The sequence below is a fragment of the Strix uralensis genome, chromosome 12 (genome assembly GCF_047716275.1).
Source record: "Strix uralensis isolate ZFMK-TIS-50842 chromosome 12, bStrUra1, whole genome shotgun sequence".
Lineage (NCBI taxonomy): Eukaryota > Metazoa > Chordata > Aves > Strigiformes > Strigidae > Strix > Strix uralensis.
The window spans coordinates 2088161-2106510 of NC_133983.1; the positions used below are offsets into that span (position 1 = coordinate 2088161).

The following is an 18350-nucleotide window of genomic DNA, read 5'->3' on the forward strand; positions in this document are numbered from 1 at the left end:
TGCATTCAGAATGTCTTTAATCATGTAACACTAAAACTTCTTTACAGTGTCATGGCAATCTACACTTCACCATCTGTTTGATTTTTGTTCTGCCCCCATTTCTCAAATACAGAATAAAAATGACATTTTAAAACAGAACACATGGCTGTTTCTACAAGACTTCACTGCTTCAAGTGAGTATTTTTTGCCTGTTAGTCTTGTATAAACTTCTTAGATTACCAGAATTCATTCTTCCGTAAGAATTTTAAAAGATCAAGCTCTCTCCTCCCTACCCTCAGACCTCCATTACATTACTAGGTGTGCCTTCTGGGTTAGGATGGCAGCCTTTCTTCCAGGCTCAGTATGCACCCCAGAAATGGAAAGTTTGGGGGGAAAAAAAGAAAAAAAAAGATACAATGAGTTATTTTAGGAGTATCTGAGTGTATTAAAGTTGAGAGGTTAGCTAGAAAGATTATATTTGGGACAGAAGGATGCATCAAGCATCCATCAGGGCTTTGGAAGATACTCTGCACTACATTACACACGGAGGGATTTTGTTATGGACCATCAAAGAAACTGTTGCTACGAAAGACAGAAGAGACGATCTTTCCAGTGGAATTTATAGTGCCTTCGCTGTCCGAGCTGGACTCCGAATCGCTGCTCCCCGAGTAGGCGCCCAGGCCAGGCAGGATCCCAATGCACACGGCTGCTGAGGGACAGTGGACTGTGGAGCCTCCCACTGAGCTGCTCCCCAAGGGAACACAGGATGGTTTTTCTGAAAGACAGGTACCTCAGTCAAAAACCAGAGTGCAGGAAAGGGCTTTTAATCAGCCCAGGAACTGCTGCGTGTCACTCACCTGCTATTGCCACAGAAGTGGTGGATGATTGCAGGATTTAATTAAAGCATAAGGCAGCTTTATGCTGCAATACAGCTATTCTGACAGGAAGGACTTGTTACCTCAGGGGATTTTTTTTTTTCCCTCATCACTAGTTTAAGCCCAGCTCTATGCTGGCATTACAGATTTTCATTCTAAAGTTGTCAGTTTGATGCTTGTCAAGTACCAAACCCACTAAATAAGAATAAATAGCTCTGCTTTGTGTAATTGAGTACGTTTTTGTGATATAATGGCATAGTTGAGGAAAAGTTTTATTCCATCATTCTAGTCAACATCTCCTATCTTCCACAGCTAATTAATTATTTCCAGTGTTTTGAAAGTTTGTTGAACAGAAGGAGATTCAGGAGGCACCTTGGGTTGTCATTACACAATTGCAGCTCACCCTATTTGTGTCGGAGCATCTTGACAGCAAATCAGTTGCAGCCCTGACAGCTGAAACTGAAATGCAACTTTTTTCCTAGTTTCCCATAATTTTCTGAAACAAATTGGTTTCAGGACGGACAAGATCACTTTATAGCATGAAAAGCTAATAGTGGATGTATACAAATACATCAAATAGTGCTGTGAAAAGGAAGGGGATGATCTGCTCTCCATGTCTCCTGTCGACAGAACAAGCACTGGGCTCGAAATGCAGCTAAGGAGACTCGTAATACTTATCAGGTAAAACTCTTTAAGGGTAAAATCAGTTAAGCATTAGAATAAACTGCCTAAGGAGGGTGCACAATCTCTATCTGTGGAGATTTAAGAGCAGCTTAGACAAACATCTGTCAGGAATGCTTTAGGCAGGGGATAGGCTGATGACCTGTAGAGGTTCTCTCCAGCCCTATGAAAGCTGTCAGCACCTACAGTTACCATTTCTGCTGCTTTAAGAGAGAACATGCCAATCGCAGTCTGCTGTCTTGCATAATGAAGGAGCAGAAAAGCAAATCCTCTATCAGATTTAACACCAAGTCAGTTGCTGTTCAGGTGAGAGACAGACAGCTTCCTACATGCAGAAATCAGGACATACCTTGATTCTTTTCATCATGATCAGTATCTAGTTTCAACCTCTTCACACTGTTACCACCATCTGAACTGTGGAAAAAATAAGAAAGTGTCTTGTTCCTCAGAAGCAACCACTTAATTACTGTGAAGTTAAAGTCACATTTTTACCACAAATGCCAGCAGGATCCTCTGATGACCATCACCACTTCTAACTGCTGTAAACTGGGTCTCCTCGGGGAACATGCAGGATCCTAGAAAGAGGCAACACCTACACTGCAAGTATCACCCGTTAACCTGGGAAATGGAAACACGCCTCTGGGAGACCAAGTCAGACCTCTTGCACAGAAACCCAGAGCTGCCTATTCAGCTGGAAGTACCCCCCAGGAGACCAGGAATGACTACCTAAGCTTCAGACAGCCCACATGACCACAGGCTTGCACATGTGGATGATTATCACGCTTGCTGGTGCAACATCCATATCCTTTTCCCTTCCAGGGTTTCCTTCCTCTTCTTCAAGCACCCTGAGAGCCTGTTCTAAAACATCTAGAAATCTTGCACCCAGTAAGAAGCCACTGGGCTTTGCAGCAATTCACACACAGCTGCACTGTCTGACCTAAAAAAGAAAGGGGTCCTTTTTGGGTCCAAAGTGATCTTGGGGGAAAGGAGTGTTACCTGGACTTATGACTCTTCAGAGCTCCTACAGCTCTTCCTTGTCACTGCTAGTTTCTTCCCCCCCCCCCACCCCCTCTTCCATGTTCCCAATCCTAAGCCATCCACATAAACAAATGTTTCCCAGCTTCGGCTGTGATGAACTAAAGTGATGAAGTATGAGCATTTTTATGCATTAACTCTTTTCTGTCCCTGTCAGAACGTGCAGTACAGACGAAAGGTTATTCTGTGCAGGGAGGTTTTAATAGTAATACATCCTTTACAGGAAACTACAAAGCTCAGAGAGCAGATGTTGAGCTCACGCTACACTTGGTTTTGGCCAGTTTGCAATAAAAGATAAGATGGCAAAAATAGAAGACTGCAAAGCAAGTCTGCGATGGCACTGACATGTCAGTTAAGATGCTCTCTTCAAATAGATGCCATCTGCAGACTTTGGATGTGCCATTAAGCACATGCCAGCTCCTTCTCTACATCCTACTGGATTAAGTACAAGTAGTTACAAGAAAAAAAAAAAAAACACATTGTTGGCTGCTTGTTATCAGTTCAGGGTTTTTCTTCTCTGCCTTCCAAAAACCCAAACAACTACCCAACCCCCTCCCCCCCATTGGTAGTTGAAGTGCTTACTTCAGTTTTCAGACACGCAGTTACTGCTGTACTGGGAGCTAAACATCACCCTACAAGATAAGCTTCTAAAATAATCTCTCGTTCTCTGGGACAGATTCAAAAACACCGACTGAATTTCGAGATGTCAGTAATCATCTTAAGTATTAGACAACTCATCTGTGGGAAATAAATCTGGTCCCACATGCCTAGTTTCTTCATAACCTGTAGCACACCAGCAGCTGCGTTTGCAGGCCAAGATCAAAACAGCAAACAGAACACAAACCCAGCTGCCATCTCCCTGGGATGGAAAGGGTGTTGATGTATCAGTGCAAATCAGCAACGAGGCAAGTTTACCTGATGCCCTCAGGATCAAATTAGTACACAAAGCTCTTCTCTTGTAACCTATGTCTCCCCCATGCTGCCCCCAGCAGCAATTAAAACAATCTATTTTAGACACAGATAAAATTGGCTGATAGATAAATTATGCAAATCTGAATGAAATTACATGTGTGAGGTGACACTGATGTCTACAAATAGATGTAAAATAGATTCCCTCTAGATCCCCAAGCAGGATTGCCCAAGCCTGGCAGTCTAGAATGAAGAGTCTACCCACTTGTTTTACACACGCTTATCTATTTGAATTGCTTCATGTTTTTCCCACAGTTTGTGAGAGCCTATAGAAACAAGGCTGATCTTTTCTTATACCTCCCCCCTTTTTTCTTTAGGGCTAAGGTTCACACCTCACTCTCTGGAGGCAGTTTTGGCCTGCCTCCCTTTACACTGCAAACTGGGTTCCGTTCCTCATGAATTTATAGAGGTGTGAAACTAACCTTCTGTGTTTCACAGCTCCTGCCAACAGCTTTGCCTGAGAGAATTTGTTCTTGTTTTCCACTGACTTCATGGGCAATTTCTTCTCAGTTTCCTTCTTTGGGTCCATACTGACTCCCACTTTGGTGAGAGTGCTGTGAATTAAGGGTTAAGGATCAACCAAGAAGGAATGGAGAGAACAGACACTTCCTCTCTGATATATTTAGCCAGCTCTGCTGACAGCAGCGACCGAAGTTCATTCACATATTCTATCAAAATAAACTCATTTGTAATGACATTTAGCAGGCACCTTTGGCCAAGACAGAAGAGACTTCACCCTCTGGGTTCAGAGCTCTCTCAACTATCAATAGCAGCTCTCCCTGTAAAGACGTCCAGGCAACAGACTAGGAGTTGCTTTTCTGAAGTCAGAAAGGCACAACACATGACGCATCCAGCACCCATAAACATATCCATCATCTGCCTTTTCCTAAAGGTCTTAGAACAGCAAAAAAGTCAGACTGGACTAAAAAAAAAAAAAAAAATTTAAAAGGCAATGCAGTACTTCCCCCTTCTACAGGGATTGACACATTTGTAAATCAAATTTGCTGCTTCAGCCCCTAATCCTTGCCAAAAAAGCTAAGTAGCAATATGTGGACTCACTTCTACTCCTCAAACCCTCCTTTTGCTGAGCCCAGCAGACTTCAGCCTACCAAAGCAAAACAGTTCAATTTTCTGTTTTGATATTTATCACTCCAACTTTTCAGCTCATCTCTTTGTAAGGGCCACAAGGCTGTTACTGCCAGTTTGAACACCAACCCCAAGAGGAAGACGACAGATCTGATTAAGGGTGCATGTGGTCTAAGATTCACCCAAAAAAGACTGAGACTGCACAGAAAAGCTAAGTAGCTTAAAACAGCGTTAGCAAGGTGGAATGCAGCTGATACCTAAAATGAGGTGGACAAGCTTAAGCAGGTTCTCAGACGGGATGAGGAGGAGCTTGGTCTGTTATTAAGGCACACTCACTCTGCACACACATTGTCTCCTTCTGTGGCAGGATCTAGTCCCATCCCTGATAACAGTTCATGTCCAGCTGTATCTGATGAAATAAGGGCCATCAAAGATCCTGTTTGCTAACGAGGTGCCACTGGAGTCACAAAAGCTTCTGCAAAGGCAAATCAATCTAATTTAAAGGGGTATTTGTTCTCTGACCACAATTCCACTGCTCAGGTGACAACCACAAGCTTAATAACACAGTTATTGCAGATAAATATTGGGATAGTGAATTTCACATTGATGGATCATACAGTTGAAGTCACAGGTTTTCTCCCCCACTGAACATCTGCAAATCAAAAACTCTTACACCTTCCTTTGAATTGACACACTCAAAGTCTCCAATCACTTGACAATTAGGAGTGTTCAGATGCCATTGCTTATTTGATTTACCTGAGGATACAGCAGTAACCCAGACTGCTCTCTACCTCAACTCAAAGTCTTCTCAGTCAAAACCAGGCTGTTAAATTCTATTTATTTTTTAAGATGGCACAGGAGTGCCATCCTGTGGCTATCAGAAGCCATCTGAAAGCTTGTTGTGTGTTGGTTTAATGTTGCAACACACAATTCCACACGCTGCAGTGTTCAACTTCCACATTTAGGATCATTACTTTGTTATATTCTAATACTGCACTACAAAAGCCTGGCTGAGGAACCCAAAGACTTTTCTTTTAAAAGATACCAAATTACAGGCTTTTCACTTCCATCCAGGATGCCACTCTCCTAACACTCTTCAACTACCAGAGACACAGCACATTTTTAACAGAGATTTTACATATATTGCTGCCATTAGCAAATGTAACACTATACCTAGCCAAGAAGCATCTCCTCTCAGGAAGGCTACATTAGAAATAAACCTCTCAACCTCAAACATCAACTGCATTAAAAAAAGCTGTCCTACAGTAAAGCCTGCTTCTTGGAGGGGGACTTTTCCTATATTTACATAGGATTTAAGACAAGAGGATGTTGTTCGCAAACACTTCTTGGAATTGGCTTAAAAAAATATCTGTAAATCTTTAAACAGTCAGACCAGTGGGGTCTGGATAGGGTAAGAAGCAAAAAAACCCTAGTTGTTCATGCACAAGTAAGTAAAATTCCTATGTATCCATGCATATGAATTTCTTATGCTCAAGGGCACATTCAAATATTCCAAGGCATGTTTATCCTTAAGATATATGATTTCATGATTGTTCACCTAAAAAATGAAGAAAAAAAACAAAGAAAAAAAGCTCTACCTGAATATCGACGCATGTTTTACCATGAAATGAATGCCTCTGGGTAGCTTAAACTGGATGTTATACCAGGAAAAGGAGCAAATAATCAAACCCACTGGGTTGGCATTCCTCTTATTAGTTTGGAAGAGCACTTGAACAGTACCTCTAGATCCAGCACGTTTACCTAATACCCACTGTTTTTTGTCACTGTAGTGATAAACCATTAGTAACAACCTGCAGATGCAAAACCACAAGAATACCCTCAAAAATTTCAAACACACATGAGTCATTTTGCAATTTGCTCTGAGGTTGCTTGAAATATTATGGTTAAAAAATGTGGTTAAAAAAATAAAATTTAAAAAAAGGAAATGGAATGGGCAAAATTTCTCAGTTTCTCATGAGATGAGGTGACTATAAAATACTCTCCCTCTCTCCACCCCATCAGCAATAAGTTCCACAGTTTAATTTACAGCCAGACTTCAGATACAGAACCAGATTATATTATTAAGACTGCAAAGACTGAGGTTAGATGGCCTGTACATCTTGAACAGGCCCTGCTCAGTAAACTCAGGGATCAGTGTGTTATGTGGCTAATTCCAGACAACCTAAGATTCCCTCTGGGCTGGTATGGTTCACCCCAGACGTATGTGACCTAACTAGAGCTGTCAGCTGCTTCCACAGCACAACCTCATACTGCACAATCCCTGCATGAGCCAGGCCCACAAGCAACTGAAACTAAATATATCCTATGAACATCCCATTACTAGATCCAACAAATCAAGAAAACATTCCAAATCCATCAACCAACTACAGCCTATTCTTGAAGTAAAACAATGCACCAGTATTGCTTTTTCATAAATGCATTACTGAGATAACTTAGATGCTCTCCACAGAACACACGTTCTAAGTTGTAAATCATTAACTAACACAAGGTAATGCAGGTCTTTGTAGCGTTGGTGCTATTCAGCTTTTTTTGCTGACTGGTCTTGGTTACCTCCTTGTGTCCACAGACTCTTTCATTTATACTAAAGCATCCTTGAGAACTTGTGCTTTGTTCACTGATGGCTTAAAAGCAATGGTTTTCATTAGGAGGCAAAGAAACCACCAGGTTCTGCGTAGATTCAGTAAACCTCAAAAAAACCAACATTTAGCTTAGAACAGAAATCCTCAACTCATTCCAACCTCCCTTGACTGGCACTAATCAGAGAGAAAAAGCATCCTATATTATTTTCTAGCACATCATGAAAATTTGGCATTTAACAGCAGAGGCAAACTCTTCTGCCCTTAGTACTGCCTAAAAGTCTGTATTACCCAAAAGAGCTGAGTCTCCATGGGCACCGACTTCCCAAAAGAAAGTCAGAGCACCTGCACAGATGTATTTAATTTCTCAACCTGCAGCTATCATCAGCAAGGGAGGAAGTAACTAATACTTCAAGAAGAATAACAGAGAGAGCAATTCAAACATTATTTCAAACAGGCATGTTAAAAACAGCCAATATGAAGTCAGAAAAACAAACAACAACACTTACTTTTCCATAAGAAGACAAAAGCAAATGATTAGAATAGGCTGGTTTTTCTTTATGTTCTCTTTCTCTTTTTAGCTATGGTATTGCATGCCCTCAGTAACAGAAAAAAAAAACCACAAAACCCCAAACAAGGGTAGGGAGGAGGAAAGAAAAATGCTAAAGACATGTGGGGACTGAGGGGTGGAATATCAAACATTACAGTGGGAGATCCAAGCTACAACGAGAACATTAAACTTTAAAAGCCTATCATTGTACATGTTCTGTAAAGCAGTTTTATAGAAAGAATGTCAATGGCAGAATAAAACTACAGCCCAGTCTCTTATCCTCTCCTATATAACCACCAGCCATTTTAATACAAAGGATATTCTGTATTCGTTTAGTTCTTTCAGCTCTTCTTCTCTTCGTTGCTTTTCTAGTAGCTCCTGCTGCCGAGAAACCTCATCAAGGAAATGTGTCTCATCTTCATCTAAGCCTCTTACCATATTTTCTGAATAAAGGAAAAGAATGCATATTGATAAGCTAAAACCACTTAGGGAGCAGCCATTTATTGTGCGTTACTTCACCACTCTCTTGGAACATTTTTCCAATGATTTCAAACTCCCCCATAAATGTAGGTAAGCGTCCACATCTCACATATGACATTTCTAATATTGCTGAGGTAGAACAATTTGCACAAAGACACTGGGAACGTGGGGAGTAGAGTCCTGGGTGACTGAGTGACTTGGGTACTCCAGCAGGCGTGCTGCTGCGCTGAGAAAAGGGTACAAAGCAAACTCCACAGGCTGTCTGCTGGATTCTGTAATTAAGGAGTAAAAACACTTCCCAGTTAATGATACTGGATGGTAACAAGCCAAAACTCTTACACACTCAAGCACACAAACTAAAACTAACACAGTTTGAACACACCACCATTAACACAAAGAAAAGCAAGACACAATTCATAGGAAGCCATGAAATGCTATTGGACTTGCTGATATAATTACAGAAAATCGACCGAGTTTTCACACAAGCAGCCTTTCTGCTGTTCTGAAATGCCATTCAGAACAGGTTACACAAAACAAGGAATAACCACATTAAGCAATAATATATATGTCGTTTTGGTTTCAGACACCGAGTTCAAGTCTGTCTCCTCAGAACCTGTTCTTAAACCAGCCGACAACCAGAAAAAAACCACATTACTTCTCCCCATAAATCTTGCCTCAAAATAGGAAGTACATTTTCTTAAAGCAAACAATTAGCAACTGAGATTAACATCTCTTTAAAAAAAAAAAAGTAGAAGCAAGACAATTCCTAACTTCCAAATAAAAATAAATTCTTTCTAAACATGCTACCCTAGTTGAAGGAAAGTACATGCTAGTGCAGTAGGAAGGTCTTATTTTCTGTTCTGCAAATATTCAACGTCTCTCAGTCAAATGATTTAGTAAAAAAGAGAATTTAAAATATTTTTTTAGAAAGACCAAACTACTGTTTGTAGTCACCCTCAGAAATCTTAACCCAAACATCACCTTAAGTCTTCATTAGAGTTTAATTCCGTAAGAGGACTTTTTAGGCTTTTACATGAGGTCACTGGGTTTTTTTGATCTTCACTCACATAGTCAAGTGCTATCCGCTTTAACAGCAAGCTAAGAAATCCATTTACACTGATAATTGGCAAGCTTCTGCCTGACAGAAAAGCTCTAGAAATCAATTCTTATTTGAGGTTATGTTTTAAAGGCTGATCCCTACTCTTTCCAACTCTAAGAATGCAGAACTCATTTATAAATCTTTAAACAGTAACTTGTAGCACCCACTACTACTGCTGAGGGCCCCTTCAAACAGACAGCAAAAGTAGTAAAACTCTGGACATTTTTTGAAGCGAGTGACATGAATTAATTTCATTCTCTGCCTGCCTGATCTGCAAACTAAGAGAAGCGGCCATCGAGATCCTTATAGCTGATGTCATTGAGATTCCCTACCAAACAGTCTGCAGTAGGTTTTGTCCCCCAGGTTAGCAGGTATCTGTTATTCTGCAAGGGTTGCAATAAAAGCAGCAGGTGGTTTACTTCTCAGTTACCCCCCCTCTAGGATGCTTCTCATTCCAGTACTTGGTTTACAGGTTTCCTGAACCAAAGGGAAGACATTGCAGATCTAATATAACTGGGCAAGGGAAACAGTTTAGAAGCCTTTCTCATCCAGGTTGATAGCAGTCAGTTTTCTGGTGACTACTTGGACAAGAATTGCTTAGTCACATCACCAAAGATGACTTGAATCAAAATTTACTGAAGTAAACTGGAAACTCTCCAGCTGGAAAGAATCCTGTAGGTACAGCTGGAGACTTATAATGTGTTAATGCTGCTATCTGTACTTTCCACTTTTCACCGCTAAAAATACAAGCGAAACTTAAGAGACAGGAAATAACTTCCACTTATCATGGCTATCATAATCGTTCAAAAAGAAATTTTTAAAAGTTGTATTTTAGAGAATACTAGTATTAATTTTCATTCAAAATGCTCTAACATTCTACTAAAATTATTTTACTTTGAAAAGGAAGACATTCTTGCAATGCAGAAAGAAGAACTGCTAGTCTGTATATGGTTTTTATCCACATAAAACGTTCAGGGTAACTGTGTGTTTATGCAAACACGATTCTTCAGATTCTTCAGCATTAAGGTGTTTCTCCTCCCAAGTCCCATCATCGAGTCTGACTGATCAGAATGACAAAGCACTAAACTCCTTTTCTACTCCTTCTCTACTCCTAATTCCCATGGATAGAAAAAATATTTATGAAAATTTTAAGGCAAATTCAAGCATATTAGGGGACAAATTTTGTCACAAGTGGCCAAACTGGGCTGAACTCTGATGAGGTAAACTAGTGGTCCACAGTCCACCCAACACTGATCTTTAGGTAGTCAGTTCCTCCCACTTACCTTCTCCCAAAGAAATCTGCGTACAAGAATGATTCTAAAAACATCTACTACAAAACAGGAAAGGCAACCATGTAATCAGTAACACACCTGATAGCATCTGCAGGGGCAGGAAGCATCACTTAAAAGAACTCAAATATTGTGCCATAGTTAAAGGTAAAACATACTTTTGTTGTGATGCAAATACAAGAGAAATTCTAGACAGAATCCAGTTTGGCAAACTAGAGCTTAAAGAACACAGTAGTTTGAGGGTAAGGCTTCCTGCTAAAGAACCAAAATCAATCAGAACCCACCTTAAAATGGAGTCCCACAGTATCATCCTCACTTCTCCTGAGACAGAGCCAATAGCTCCCTTTTTTCCAAAATGGTTGACTAATATTTTTCTAGTTCTCATTATCATCTTTGCACTCAGCTGCACATACACAGGTGGTACAATGCAAAGGATTTTTCTATAAAACCAGAAATTCAAACATCCATAGAAATTATGTTTCCATTTCATTAGAAGAGTTAAACATCTTCGTTCTGAAGAATCAACTTCTGTATGTTTACTTTTTCCAAACAGTAATCTTGAGCCTCAAATCACTTTTGTGTCAACTAATTACGGCTTGGAAATGTAACAGTTGCTGGAACGGGATTTCTTTTTATTCAAATAGAATGGTGTTGTCTTAAAGCATGAGTTCAAGAGTCACAAAACCACGTTACATTTCCACTTTTCCGTGGACTGCCATCAGGGTTTTTTTTTGATTTAATGTGTAAAATAAACCTAGTATCCCACACTTTACAGGAATGCAGCTTCATAACTGCAAGCAACTTCTGAGTTTTGCACGTACGTGGTGCTGTCTCAGTGCCCAGAACGGTACATTATCTGCAGGAACATCTACCATCCTTAAAAAAAACCAAGATTTCAACAATACTTTTCTCAAGTTTCTGTTCATCTGTCAGAGAGGCAGACAAGACACTCAGGTACATCCCTTAGGCAGATGTTGTATACAGCTGTTGCACACAATACATGAAGTTTTGGTACAAAATAGTAACTGCTGGTGCTTACTGAATTTAAATTGCTCCTCAAACTCCTGCTGCTTCTTTTCCCTCTGTTCCTGAAGTCTTTCATACAACGAACGTGGGTCATATGCCTCCTCTGGGCATTCTGAAAGGAAGGAACCAATCAGGAAATGAGACCATTTGTTAGAAATACTAAATCAACAACACTTCTTAGTTCTTTCATGTAAAAACCTTTTGAACTTGTAGAATACAAGGTATTACCTTTTAGTTCTGTTTTCCACAAAAGTTAAATATTCTCCGATCTCTTTCCTATAATTATTAAAATGTATCCCATACCTTCTGGATCCTCAGGTTTTCGGACCTTTTCCCATTCCTCTTGCCTCCTCTTTCGCCGCTCCTCCAGCTCCGATTCAGACACAAACCTCTTGTTAATCACAAGGTCAGCAGTACCATCTCCCCCATCCATTGTGGAACAGTCCGTCCTAAAAACACAATATGAAAGACCCAGGGGCCTGATTTCACTTGTCAGTGCAGGAGACATGACTACACATCCTGAAAAACAGACCTGCTGCACTTACAATAACTTGAGTTCTCTAAAGAACACTACATAGTAAGTACTGATTGAGATACCTACTCACTGCATAACTGCTAAGACTAATAGCACCACCTATTACTCCTTCTTTACTATTTTTCATAATTGTATTCCCTATTGTCTGCCTCAGGCTGCTCTTCTAGAAGTCATATTTTAATGGACTTTTCCCCCTCCCTACTTTGGATTTAACTTGCTTAAATAAATATATTAAGAAAAAAAAAAAAAAAAGAAAAACCTCACACCTACACTCACATCCTTTTATTTCAGTTCTTACACCTCTCTGCTCTGGAGAAAGGATCTGACACTTTGCCCTCACTTTACCTAAGTTCTTTTTGCCCATCCTGTGAAAACTTGAGAAAGCTTCCCTGTTTTCAATGATTTGAATACATATATTCAAATAACAGTGAGATCTTGGAAATTAGCAACTAACTTAACCTTCAAAAGCACTCTGCACCTCTTTGCAGCTCTGGGGAGAGGTAGGCTTGGACAGACTATGTGTGGGGACTGTCGGTGGGGGTACACAGAGCTCAAGAGGTGAGTGAAGGAGGGAATTCCCTTGGGCTAAGACGGGGCTGGGATTAGAAAACAGGAGCAGCACTTGTGACCAAGTGAGCACAGCCCCTTCTCATGCAGTACACCCACCCTCTGCTTCAAGAGATCCTAATACTCAAGTACTGGTCAGATCACTGTTTCAATACTAGGTGCAAGGTAAAGATGCTCCAAGGAGTCATCCTAAGAAGGAAGCTCATGGTCTTGACACCTGTAAGCCCAGGATGAAACAATTTGCTTCCGCCAGCCTTAAGTGGCTCACTTCAAGATTTATTCTGTCAGCTCCATGCTACAGAAGGGAGGCATTAATGCCTATTTTTGTTTCTGACATCAAGCCTGTATACACAAGTACAATGTAAACACAGCATCAACCGCTAGCCATTTAGAGTCACACTACTCTCACACTTTTTTCTAGTTTCTTCTTATTTCCTTGGTATAACTTCGGTAAGTACCTCAAGGACTTGCACCCTGCACTGCCAAGTATTATTAATTTCGGATCTCACCCTGCCTGCATTTCAGTGCTGGAAGTGAACCCAGAACACTTACTCTTCCAGGGAGGGAGGGATGCAGTAACCCAAATAATGGAAGGAGACAATTTATCATTCTTCCTTCATACCACTCCTGCAGGAAACAGAGTCCTGAAATTCTTACAAAAACTGATGCTTTTTGTGAGCTATTGTTTGTAATACAGATGACAAACTGGGGTCTCAGAAGAAATCCAGATCAGAGCACTGGACAGATATTTGTCACAGCAGGATGCATTCTTAAGGCGGGAATTATCAAAAGGAGACAAGACAGAAACATTGTCTTAAGAAGTGGGGAAAGAAAGGACAGACCAAGGGCTGGTGAGTTTCTCTTTTTTTAACTTTTCTTTCTTTCTCTCTCTTGTTTCTTTTTTAATATCTAACAAAAATCCACCCTCAGACAAATCCACGTTTCAGAAAGCATGGAACACCTGCTCTTGGAGTGTCATTTCTGAAGGTGGTTCAAGCTGGAAACCTAGAGAGAAGAAAATTGAATCTTTCTCCTGAATACAGGTTCTAATCACAGGGCTAGCTTTCCTCCCAAATGCTTTATAAACAAGATAACCTGGATCTCCACTTGTGTCATCTCAACCCGTCCATTTAGAGAGGAAATGGAAGGTTCCAATACAATGGTGACAGAAGGTCATAAAAACAAACTGAAAGAGAGGGATTTAGCAAGAGCACAGCATCATCTGGGGATTAAAGCCTTCAACACCAAACCACCTGTCTTCTGGATCAGCCAGTTCGCTCAGACAATGTATTTTAAGATATCTGAAGTGGATTAAGGTTTAATTATGACTTGAAATACAGCTATGGTCTTTTCACTACAATCCTGGAAACTGGTGTCTGATCAAACACATTTCAGCAAATAACGACTTTACTGTGCCCCATCCTGGGGCACAAAGACGTGGGGAAAAAAGTAAAAATCAAGCAGCTTCACATTTAAGTTCAATTGCACTTATGAAATTTGCTAATCTTGGGTGTATTCTTTGCCCTCTCCTATCTGAAACATACCGAATCTTCCAGACCACAAAAAACACATATGTTTGGCAACTGTCCCCTGTTCACCTACTTTTTTGCCTGTATTCTAGTGAGTGATGTGCTGTCAGTGTAAATAACAGAAGTTTATGTCACAGATGTAAACTGCACCTTGGGATACTACCAGACGGTAAAACCACCAGGATCAAAAAAATAAAACTTCATGGCTCTTGCCATCACCTAGGCTGGAACAGATACAGAGCAGAGACGATGTCGTGTGCAGCTTCCAATACGTTCAGACCTCCGTTAAATAACGGCCCCTCTACCCACCACTGCCACAAACTCGGGCAGCCCTCCCCGCAGCTCTGCAGCGCGTCGAATAAAGTGCTGTGCACCGAGCCTGGAGCCACCCTGGAGCCAGAGGCGAAGAGTCGCTCCCCACCATGGCGTAGTCAGCCTAAAACCCGTCCTCGGGATCCAGCACCCGCTACTAACGGTGCCCGAGTACGCTCGGAGCGGGTGAGCCTCCCGGGCGCAGGCCTGGGCGCGCTGGGCCGGGGCCTGCTCCCAGCCCGCGCCGCCGAGCCCTCACCGCGACCTCCTCTCTCTACCTTCTCTCCACCTACTCGCTCCGGGAGCGGCCTCCCCCCGCCGTTCGGCCTCCGGCCCAGTCCGCCGCGCTCACAGGGCCCGGGCCGGCCCTCTCCGCCCCTGCGCCCGAAGGGCCCCACAGCCCAGCCACGGCCGCTTTCTCCGCCACGCTCACAGAGGCCCCGGCCGCTACCCCACACCTGGCCGTCCCCCAGGGCTCGGGCCACCGTCGCCAGCACGTACCACCGCGGCCGCCAGCCCGTTACAGCGAGAGGCACAGCCCGACCCAGAGCGCCGCCATTGATCCCTCCTCACAGGCCCGTCCCGGTTCGCTCGCCGCCGCCGGCCGCCCCGCCCCTTCCGCTCACAAAAGCCAACCGAGTGAGCCCTTCCTTAGGCGGCACCCTCCCCACCACAGCCAATCCGCGCTGCTCTTACGGAAGGCGGAGAAGCGCGCGGAACGGCCGCGCGCACGGCTGACAGACGACGTCAGGGAGGTCCCGCGCCTCGATTGGGCGAAGCGCTCCGGCTGGGGCCGAGGCCGGGGGCGGGGCGGGTCGCCCGGGAGACGGCGGGGGGCGGGGCCAGGCGGGGCGGGGCGGGGCCGGGCGGTGTGTGGCCTCCATCTTTCCGCCGTGCGCGGCCGCGGCACAAAGGAGCGGCGTCGCCGGGCCGGGCCGGGCCGGGGCAGAGGGGTGTGGGCCCCGCGGCAGCGGCCCTGCTGCCTTCCTGGTGGGGCTGAGGTGAGGCGAAGCGGGGCGGGTGCCGTCCGCGGGTGGTGGCCGCGTGGCGGGTGGGCACCGCGGGGCTGAGGTGGAGCGGAGCGGGCACCGGGCTGCCGCTGAGGGGAAGGGGCAGCGCTGGACTGATCTCTGGGGGCGGCGGTGGGCCCGGCGCACCGGGGGCCTGTTGAGGCCGCCCCTTGGGTCGCTAAGGGGTGGGTGCGGTGCTCGCCCCCACCCCGCCCTCCGCTTCCCGGGAGCCACGAGTGCCGCTGCTGCCGGGACAGGGTCCCGGTTGGGGCGGGGGCCGGGAGGCCGCCCGGGTGCGGGGCCGGGCCAGCGCAGCCCTGCCGGCCTCAGGCAGCGGGCGCGGCTTATTTGTGCAGGTGCTCCCCTGGCTTTCGGGGGAGCACGCTGCCCCGCTGGGGTCACCTGTGCCCCCTGGGGAGGGCAACCAGCGAAAAAAGGCGGGTGGCCACGATCCAGCCCTGCTTGCCTTGTGTCCGGCTGGACTGCTGGCAGGCTGGGCTCTCCCAGTGCTGCCCGTGGAGGCCCCGGAGCTGCTAAGAGCGGGGCTCAGGTGTAAAGTTAGGAGCTTGGAAAAGAAAGCGTCAAAACTTGAATGAAACGGGGGTTTGCTGGAATGGGGCACCCCAAGGCTGCTGGTGTTCCGGGCAGTGAGGTGTTACAACTTTCCAACTGCAGGTCTCTGGTGCTGGGAGATCTTCCTGGTACTTGTATGACTTGCAAAACGAGGGCTTTGCTACAGTGGTTTGGTGCGGGTTGGGTTTTGGTATGCAGGGGACAAAATTACGTGCTGCTCTGGGACCTCTTGGGAGCTCAGAAACACTCAGAAGAATTTTGCTGAGCCCTTGAATATTTTTGTATTCATGTAAAAAGTAAGAATCATGAAAACTATTTTACTGCTCTCAATGTGAAAATATTTGTGCAGAGCAAGTTTTCTCTCTTTTATGGAGAAAGTATAAAGATGTGGAGCGAGCTACCCAATGCAATTATTTACCTAGATCTTTTGTTCTGCGTACTTGGGCGATAGATCAGGCAGCGGCACCTTTCCTAGTAGTGTGGTAACAGCACAGCACTGCTTTGCTCAGTTCAGTGCTTATAAAGCAGGTCTCTCACTGCTTGTGTTATGCCAATATCAAGCATGCATTTCTTGTTTAAGCCCTTTGATTCTGTCCTGATGCCCACTGTTTCTATCTTGCATATCTTCATTTTTCCTTTTTTTTTTTTTTTAATATTGCTGTTTCTTCTGTTGTGCAGCAGTAGGTTCAGTGTCCCTTCTGGGTAGAGTCTTAATGTAGGTCCTGAGAATTAACTGTAGTCATCTTGGTTTTAATTTTCTGGTTTGTTACTGCAAAATCTTGGTCTGAATCTCTCGGTATCCACCGCAAGCCCAGAGTTCATTTTGGTCCTTACTCTGTTTAGCAGTATTTCTCACGCAGTGGAACTTTGGGGAAGCACAAACATAAAAGCTGCCTTTTCTCTTCTAAATTTATTCAGCCTTGAAGATACTGCACTGTTTTCTGAATGCTGGTGTGTTTGGTGGTTTTTTTCCTTTTATGCCTGTGTCAGTATTTGTTTTCTTCAACATAAGCAAGAGATTTTTCTTCCACTTAGCACTAGCTTTGCCTCAGGTTTTTAATTTTTCTGTCCTTTGTCTTGCAGTGAATGCATTTATTTGTTTTGGTGGTTTTTTTCCCTCATGCTGGTCCTCAGTTCAGTTCTTCTGTTTTACTTGTAACTTTCTATACATCCCTCAGTGCTATGAGGTTATTGTTGTGTGGCAACCTACATACATTTGTGAACTGTGACTTTTCCCCTGTTTACTTCTCAGTATTAACATTTTTGCTATTTCCCTGCTAAACTATACAAATCTTTTTAACAGTGGATGTTCTCATCACCTACGAGCCATCTGAAATACTCCCTCGCATCTTGTCTCCTGTTGGACTCCTGTATTCGGCTGTGGATTTCTGGAGGATTGTGCATTCTCAAAACTTGTCATATTATTTTAGGAGTCTAGGATGCTGTTAGATGTATTTTTCTTTTGCATTTAGATAAATGCAAAGAATTGATCTCAATCTGGCCCATTCTTCTGCAAGTGCTTTTGCATGTGTCTTTGTTCTCTGCTGAAGCCCAGTCAGCAAAAAAGGTCCTTTCTCCTGCTGGCACCCGTTCCTGTGTCTCTTCCTTTATGACATTACTGTTACTGCTTTGTGCCCCAATCTCTGCTGTTTGGTCTTGTTTGTAAGTCTGGTTGAATAGGTTGTGTATTTCTCCTGGTGTGTTCTCTTTCAGGTGCACGAAGCACAAATGTAGCTACATGATTGCTTCTCGTTGTCTCTTCCCTCTTCATCCAAACACTCTCTTGAGGTTCCTGCTAACTCTGAAAGTTTTCAGTATCCTCTGTCAATCCCTTGTGTAGGAAGCTCCTCCAGGATATTTTAATCCAGTCTTTTACATTCTGCACAACTCTTGTCATTACTCCTGCTGTTGCTGAGTGTTAGCTTAGTCTTGGTTATTTACCTAGTCTCAGATTGCTGATACATCTAATTCAGCTAGCCACACGCCTCCCTTATCTTCAGCTGTGATATCGGTGTGTGCTTCTGGGTAGGTGGGGATATTTGTTTCCTTAACGTTTTTAATTTTCCTTTTTGTTTACCTTCAGCATCCTATACATGGAATTTGACTGCAGCGCTTCATCACTCGGTGGCTCCCTTAATCTCTCTGTTATCATGTTCTG

General features: G+C 43.6%; 2 protein-coding genes across 5 annotated transcripts in view; one reads left to right on the forward strand and one right to left on the reverse strand.

Annotated features, from left to right (window-relative positions):
- On the reverse strand, positions 1-15217 carry PSME3IP1 (proteasome activator subunit 3 interacting protein 1). Of its 2 annotated transcripts, none has more exons than XM_074882153.1 (7): positions 15111-15217; positions 11970-12115; positions 11680-11778; positions 8093-8215; positions 3962-4094; positions 1885-1949; positions 1-754 (listed from the first exon to the last, which is right to left on the reverse strand). In XM_074882153.1, exons 2-7 carry the CDS (start codon positions 12097-12099, stop codon positions 537-539), a joined length of 768 nt encoding a protein of 255 aa, XP_074738254.1. In that variant the 5' UTR covers positions 12100-12115; positions 15111-15217; the 3' UTR covers positions 1-536. The 2 variants fall into 2 exon arrangements, with proteins under 2 accessions (XP_074738254.1, XP_074738255.1); XM_074882154.1 differs by lacking the exon at positions 15111-15217 and adding an exon at positions 15068-15085.
- A 275-nt stretch (positions 15218-15492) lies between these two features.
- Positions 15493-18350, forward strand: part of RSPRY1 (ring finger and SPRY domain containing 1) — a 39150-nt gene continuing 36292 nt past the window's right edge. For all 3 annotated transcript variants that reach the window (XM_074881369.1, XM_074881368.1, XM_074881370.1), the window contains exon 1: positions 15493-15610. The gene's annotated coding sequence lies outside the window, so the exon portion shown is untranslated. The remainder of the gene's footprint in view (positions 15611-18350) is intronic.

Bases quoted from the DNA above. Each gene is read 5' to 3' on its own strand.
- PSME3IP1 (XM_074882153.1), bottom strand. From the start codon at position 12,099: ATGGATGGGGGAGATGGTACTGCTGACCTTGTGATTAACAAGAGGTTT. The intron at 8,216-11,679 runs GTAAGCACCAGC...TCCTTTATTCAG, and splicing joins TGAGGAGCAATTTAAATTCA to AAAATATGGTAAGAGGCTTA. The intron at 1,950-3,961 runs GTTAGTTTCACA...TTTTTTCCACAG, and splicing joins GGAGCTGTGAAACACAGAAG to TTCAGATGGTGGTAACAGTG.